Source organism: Girardinichthys multiradiatus, chromosome Y (assembly GCF_021462225.1).
Source record: "Girardinichthys multiradiatus isolate DD_20200921_A chromosome Y, DD_fGirMul_XY1, whole genome shotgun sequence".
Classification (NCBI taxonomy): Eukaryota; Metazoa; Chordata; class Actinopteri; order Cyprinodontiformes; family Goodeidae; genus Girardinichthys; species Girardinichthys multiradiatus.
In genome coordinates this window covers 7,602,963-7,610,846 of record NC_061818.1, presented here as the reverse complement: position 1 = coordinate 7,610,846, position 7,884 = coordinate 7,602,963, and the positions used below count along the sequence as shown (strand labels likewise).

Genomic DNA, 7,884 nt, shown 5'->3' with positions numbered 1-7,884 from the left:
TCTTTCAGGCTTGAAAACCCTGCGGTTTGGCTAGAGTTATACATTCTGCGGATTGTCAAAATTCCTCCACAGCAATATCAAAGTCTTATTCACAATTATTAAAAATACTTGATGACAGCTGTTTAGCCAGTTTTAGGTTTAGTGGGCAATAACTTTTCTCAGGGGGCTAGGTTAGTTTGGATAGCTTTTTTCTCATCAAATCGTCATTTGAAAAAAGCTGAAACAGAAGAAATCTGCAAGGTGGTACTGCTTTGAACAGCTAATCAAAGCAGTGTACGGTAACATTAGGCCACGGTAGAAAGAAAGGCAGCTTTCTGTGCGTTACAAAAGTTTATAAAATAACACTATGAGTTTGAATAAGAAGGTTTTGTATTGTCTGTTTACTTCAAATAATCCTCAATTACACATACAAATGTGAGTTTCAATGAGGGGAAAAGTACAATCATCAGCATTATTATTGAAAATGTAACAAAGCTGACATGAGTAAGTGTAGACTGAAAGGAGGAAACATCTGTAAAACATCTGAATGTTCAGAAATAATTCTGTTTACATTTTCGTTTATACATGAACACAATTAATAAAAGGCACGCCCAAGTCAAATGTGACCTCTTATTCACCTTTCCATCTGTTTGTATTTTCTTTCTCTGTTTTCTATCTTAAATGGATTAGTCTTTAAAAGAGAACAAGTAGGGGGAGGGTTGCTCTTTTTCTCTTAAAAACACAATGCTTGCTATAAAAAAGGGCACAGTACATGTTTCTATATTTGTTTATAATATAGCCTTTTTACATATTCCATGATTATCATAGATAGCAACAAACTGCATTATCATATTACAGTCTTCTGATTGCTGTTGCATAAAGCTGCAAAGCGATAATAAGTTCCTCATTATAGGAGTACTAACGAAAAGGTTTCAGCCGGTGGAGGTTGATTGTTGGGTCCAGCCCACTTCCTCATAGACGGCTTTGATGCCAGAGCAGACAGTAGCCAGGAATTTGGTCCATGCCATGCCCACCTCTGGTGTCACAACCTCTGGATACTCTTCTCCCAGGACTTCCAGAATCACACCGCACAGGATCTGAACAAGACACAAACAGTAATGTACCTCAAAGTGTCATTTAAGGAAGAGTTTGACATTTAGAAAAATGATTACTAAATTCAGTTGTTGTTACTAATTTTGCCACAGAATACAGATGTCTTCGGATGCCAGTTTTGCTGTACCCCAATTATTAATTTTAAATGTGAAACCCACTCAGTAATTACTTTCATGCATGTTCCTTGAATCTCACATATTGAATAGAAAGGTAAAAACACATCAGAAATTTGTTGGTTCTGTGAAGCCTATCTAGAACAATTTGGTAACTTATTAAAATTACGGAATAAATAGCAGAACTGACTCAAAAAAATAGAATCTACAATTAAATTATTTGTTTTGCATCACTGTCTCAAAAATACCTCAGCTTAACAAGTAGGTTTTCTTTCTATACGTCTTTCCTAGGCTGTTAGTAGTTAGTTTATCTGAAATGGCTGGTTTCAACTTTTGTTACAACTCATTGCAAAAAACATGAAGTCACAGTATTACTACTTTGTTGGATGTTCTCTGGCTTTTGTGCCACTTTAAACTCTTTGAGACATGAACTTCATCAGTTTTCTTCTTCAAACAGGTTTTAACAGTAGTAAGATCAGCTTTCAGAATATAACCTTGTCATGCACCATTTTGGCACGTTTGAACTCGAATGAAGAAGAAATCTGTTTTTCACAAGTGACTTCTTGCCTCTGGCAATTCAAACTGACATAGAAGGCACAGGAGGACCAACAAACTAGTAAATGTAACAGATTTTGGTTCATGATTATCCTCAATATTGACTGATTCATTTTATTTTGTCACTCTACTTGATTTAAAAAGAAGCTATTTTATTTGGATTTTTTATTTTTTATGGGTAGAGTACATAACCGACACACTGACGAACATTACAATTAGGCTAAACTTGTCATCTTTTAGGTCCATTAAGTTGACCAAAATTATTTCTATTTGATAAATGCCAGAATAAGAAGACTTGTTTGAGACTTTTTTTTATTGCTTTCTTCAAAGTCAGAAGTTTACATCCACTAAGATTACTATACTTTAAACTATTTGAAAATGCCCAGATGATGAGGACATGGCTTTTTGATACTTGTTATAGGTTTATAGGTCAGTTCCCAGTATTTGGATTAAATGAAGGCACACATATAGATGTGTTTTAAGTTCTCAGTCACACTGCTTCCCTGTGCAACATCATGGAAAATCAAAAGAAAAGAAATCAGGTAAGATATGATTAAAGCAATTAAAAAACTGATTACAATTTATAAATGCAGAGAGGAAATGGACATGACTTTTGGAGACATGTCTTGTGATCTGATAAAACTAAAATAGAAATCATTTGCCATTATGATCATCATAACATTTGGATGAAAAAAAGATAAGCTTACAAGCCTGAGAAGGTCATCCCAACTGTAAAGTATGGGTGTGAAAGACTTGTTCACTTCACAACATAGGGCCTGATCTTCAAAAGGTTTGCTTGTATTAAAACACGTGCAAACTGGATTGCGTGCGCACAGCTGATCTACAAAGCAGGTGCAAATTGATTGTGTAAAATGAGTGGAACAGTCGGTGGAAACTTTTAAGTATGTTTGCCTTTATGAATATGCAAAGCATATGCTCATCACCAGAATGTAAAAATTTATGGGAGAAGAATATGCAAATGTAATTCCTTACAACCCACAAGACTCTTTATTAAACTTGAAACTTATTGCGGGTGCAGTTTCTGCATCTATATTTAGCACGATTGAAAGACATTTGTAAACTGTCACTCAAAATGTTATCTTGCTAATGATTCTGGCATTAGGCAAATAGAAATACATTTGGTAATACTACCTGACCTAAAACTGGAAAAGTTTAGTGTTATTTAACATTGAACAGTGAGAATAAAGGGTATACATTACTTTATACATTGCATGTAAATATCAGGTTTCAGCTTTAAATCTCAAGTCTCTGAGCCTTCCAATGTTCATCTTGATTTTGTTCAAATAGTTTTTACCTTGAAGTACACCAGATCCACCTTGTGTTTGAGAGCGTGGGCTTTGCCCACCAGCTTCAACACTGAGGTCACCTTCTCTGAGTTGTCAATGTTTTCCACCAATGTGTTAATGGCGTTCATGACTCTTTGAGCATGTTTCTTGAGCTGGGAACTCTGCGCCAGTTGCTGTGTATCTTCAATGTGCTTGAACTGGCTGAAGTACAGTTTAGATGAAGGGAAGTTCACAAAAAGCCTTTAAAGGAGGAAAACAATTAGGGTAAATTTCAGACATAGAGAACAGAGAGCCTTAACTAGGTATAGGGTGAGTTGGAGAGGTATAGCTGTGTCACACTGTTTATCTCGTGATGTACTTTGGCATATCTAAAATCTCGTTTCATGTGGGTCCAAACATAAAGAAACAAAGAGCATTATGTCCTGCCATATGCGTCGCTTATGATGTGCTCCTGTTTTGTATGTTCTCCACCATACAATTGGTTCTCCAACACACAATACATTGTGTGTATTGGGATCCTGTAAAATGTGAAGTCTGTTACTGTGTCAGGGAATATTAAGTTAGTTTTGCAAGGATGTCGCTGCCCTTGTTTTCCATATTTGATGACCACCTGGGGATTATTGGTTAAACTAAGAAAACAGGTTGGACTACGTTGCCTTTGGGGTAACTGCGAGCATGCCAAGGTGAGTGAATCTTCATTAGTGCAGAGAGAGTGTCTGCATACTGTATCCTGAGAGAGTAGTGGATGAGGTACAAATTGCACAAGGCACTTTTTTGCCACAGGACCAACTTACATCGACCATGTACACACCGATTAAATCTGTACACAGTTTAGAGTCACAAATTAATCCTTGGGGGTGGATTGAGGGTGTGAGAGGAAGTTGTGGTACCAAGGAAACAATTTGCAACAGCATAGGCAATGCATTCAAACTACCGAAGGATTTGGACTAGAATCTGTCTTACATTCAGACAATAGTACAAATCACTGCCCTGTTATCTTGATCTTCTGTTTGTTTATGACAAAAATAAGGTATAAAGCTAAATTTATAAACATCGTTTTTGTTATGTGCCACTCAATTAGCCATTCCTTTGCAAACCTTTCTTCTCAGATGTCTGATAGGGTGTATTGCTAACTAGAGAGGGCCTAATGCAAAATTGAATTCCCCTCTCAAGGCTACCTCTCCTGATTTACTGTATATTTACTGCAGTTAAAGTTACCTGTGACAATGATTACTTCATGTTTTTTTTTCCAATTTGTTTGGGACACAGGCAGTTTTCTTGTTTCGACAGACGTTCCAGGTCTACATTTTCTTTGTTTGTCCAACCTGATTTAAGCCGGGCCCCATCAGAGAACAAATAGTCACTTTGATGTTTTCTTTAATTACACCCTCGCTTGACCCTCAGAGGTATTATAGTGTATATTGGAAATAGCAAAGGGAAACCTAAAAGCTCACCCCCTCACACAGTTCTGGGAAGAGGGCCAAAGCATCTGGCTGCTGGCTATCAAATCAAGATGTCCCGTCTACCCCTGGCTCTGCAACTGCTTACACAAAAAGGAAGCAAATATTTCTTTTCTGCTAGCTCTGACACATATGCCTACATATCAGGGTTTTACATGTGAAAAGGGAGGAAGTTGGAGTGTCCTTTGGAGAGTTCAGATGGGTGAAAGGCTTTGAAAATGCCGGAGCTTCATGGTCCCGGTTTCGCTGCAAACTAATAAGGAGTGACAGTGTTTAATCTCTGTCTTGTAATTGCATGACCTGTGGATGCATATAAATAGCCTAATTAGAATTTTCTGTGGTCATTGGACTCTAAATCCTTCCTTATCTTATTTCAAGAATAATTGAAGAGCTGAATTAAAGACATCTTCTAATTTCAGAGACTGAGTGCTGTGATTTGCTTCCGTGGATCTTATCTGTTACCCAAAAAGACTGTAATTCTGTTGGATTAATATTAGCGCTGAGGTTTTTCAGCAGAGTGACAGGATTTATTTCTTACTACCTAACGGAGTATCTCACAAGGCAAGGTTTTCCAATCAATCGTCATTCCTCAAATTCCTAAAGGCCATAGACTCTGTGTTGGAATCTAAGTATGAAAAATACGAGGTCAAAAAGGAGTCATGTCCATGTACATTTATCAATTTTATTTAAGTGCTTGTTGTGAATGTGCTGCAGCTGAAGTGCCACAGAAAAGTATTTTTTTCATATTTTGTCCTAACCATAAACCTCTGTATTTTGTTGGGGCTTTATGCGGTGGACCAACACAAAGTAGCACATCTGGGAAGTGAATGGAAAATGATATATGGTTTTCAACATTTTTATTTTTTTAGCTCCCTTTATTCTAATACTACTGCACACAATTTAGTACGGTCATTTACCTTCAGACATCACCTAACTAGTAAAATGAGTCAATATGTGAGGTACTTCAACAACAATGTTTTAGTGAAAAAGTTGCTTCTTGGTGATGTCTGCTGACAATTAAAGTTAAAGTTTCTTAATGGCTTGACCACCTTACCAACACTGTACCTTCTAAAACATTTTGTGCTCCATTAAACAAGTGTCATAATTGTTTTCCTCAGGAATAGAAACTTAAACTTAAAAACAATTATTAACATTTAGTGCAGTCTAGGCAGTGCAATGTGGTAAGAGTTGATGTGATAATGGATAGGACTAAATACAGGGCAATCCTGGAAGAAAACTTCTTAAAGGCTCCAAAAGTCTGGAGACTGGGGCAAAGGTTCTTCCCTAGTCCCTGGGGCAGACCTGAATATTTTTTATATTTTTATATCAAAATCTTCAGCAATCTGAGAGGATAAAAAAAACATTGCTTTACTAGCAACATGTGACACCTCTCACATGAAGCCCCTCTGCAATCAAAAAGGATTATTAAGGCACACTGTGTCATGCGGTAAATCCTGTCACACGAACAAATGTCAAAAGCCTCCACGCATCCGTGCAGATGCCTGACTTTTACAACAGTTTCCCATTCCTGGATTTCAGTGTTAATGCTAAAAAAAGAAAGCGATTGCAAGTCTTTCCAACAGCTCTGCGAGATTGCCATAAATAGATGAATCGAAAAGCTGAAATAACTGATTGAGTGTATCAGAATAAAAGAAATTAAAATAAACTAAGCCTTTTGTTTTCTGGGAAGGCTTAAAGGTCTCGCTGAGTGATGGAGTCCTGTGGCTGTAGGTATTCAAAACACGGCCTGTGCTGCAAGGGAAAGACAGCAAAAGATGTTTCCATAATGGATTTGTATGATTTTTATGATGTTCTTTTATGAAGATAGTGAGAGATAAGGCTATTGCATGGTCAAAATTATCATTAACGTGTGTCATCTGTTGCATTTTAGGAAGGAAACTCCTCAGTTTGGAATCTAGACATATTTCCTGGAAAAATAGGTCGTACATTTGCTGGCTTCAGTAGGTGCATTACTAGAATTTAAGGTCTATATAGGGAAAATATCAAATTTATGGGTTGTGATTAAACCCATCACAACAGCATCACATTCGCCACACTCCTTCATAAAGCAACATTCACATTAATCAAAACCTCGAACAGCAGATGGAAATACCTGACCAGTATGGCAACCCCGGCCTCCTCACAGTTCTGGTAGACTTTCGCCCACGAGTCCTGGATCATCACCCTCTCCTTGTCAGTCAGTGGGCTTGGGCGCTCCAGGTGGTCCACCTCTTCCTGCTTCCTCTCCATCTGGAAACACAGTGTGTAAGCAGGCTGAGCACATGCAGCAGACAGGCAGGCAGGAAGGCTCTGGTGGCACTGCCCCTCCCCCAGAATAAACAAAATAATTTCTACCTTTTTGTTTTTTCTTTTTTGGCGTCTCTTTCTCAGTCAGAAAAAAATAAAAGATAAAAATTCTCTCTCCACCCTTTCCAAGTGAGAATCTTTGCTCCCTACCTCTGAGCCTCTGCTGAGCGAGAGTGTGAGTGAGAAGCCGGATGAGAAAAACACAAGAAACGCACACCGTGAACGAGGAGGAGCCTCTGTTAGTCTCTTTTTCTACACTCTCCTTTCCCACTTTGCACCCTCCCTGCTACACACTATTCCTCCCTCTGTCCACTTTACCTTTGTAGGTGTTATGTGATGAAAACATAATGGGATCAGACATAAATCCATAATAGGTGAGCCAGATATGTCATGCATGCAGAGCGAGAGCATGGATGTTATACAATACCATGCTATTGAGCGATAAAGGGGCATGCTCTCAACTTTTCCTAGAGACAGACCATATCTGACAACACAAGAGATTAACCTGCAATCAAATTCAATTTCTTTTATAGAACTACCAATATAATTATAACTATGTTGGTTTGATCTCTGCTACAGAGAAGAACTGGATTATCTTGGTGTGTTTTTCATTTCTTTACATTTCAAATTCTACGTGCATAACCTCAATACACCCACACATACACTTTCCAGCTCTGTGGTGGCAGTTGTTATCAGTGGGAAGGGATGTCTCACTTGTGTTGACACAGCTAAGATAAAAAAATTTAAAAAACTTGCAAAGTTCTTTGTTTTCCAGCTCCACATTGGGTTGGATGTATAGCCATTCAAACCCAGATTAAGAGATTTACTGCCTCAAGTGGAGGAGTTCAAGTATCTCGGGGTCTTGTTCACAAGTGAGGGAAGAATGGAGCGGGAGATTGACAGATGGATCGGTGCGGCTGCCACAGTAATGGGGGCGCTGTGCCGTCCGTTGTGGTGAAGAGAGAGCTGAGCCAAAAAGCGAAGCTCTCGATTTACCGGTCGGTCTACGTTCCTACCCTCACCTATGGCGATAAACTTTGGGTCATGACC

General features: G+C 38.4%; 1 protein-coding gene across 1 annotated transcript; it reads right to left on the bottom strand.

The window, feature by feature from the left end:
- Nucleotides 1-361: 361 nt before the first annotated feature.
- LOC124864800 (cytoglobin-1-like) lies at nucleotides 362-7,043 on the bottom strand. Its single transcript, XM_047359712.1, has 4 exons — nucleotides 6,883-7,043; nucleotides 6,641-6,777; nucleotides 3,076-3,307; nucleotides 362-1,076 (listed from the first exon to the last, which is right to left on the bottom strand). The coding sequence occupies exons 2-4, from the start codon at nucleotides 6,775-6,777 to the stop codon at nucleotides 912-914; spliced, it is 534 nt and encodes a 177-aa protein (XP_047215668.1). The 5' UTR covers nucleotides 6,883-7,043; the 3' UTR covers nucleotides 362-911.
- Nucleotides 7,044-7,884: the final 841 nt, after the last annotated feature.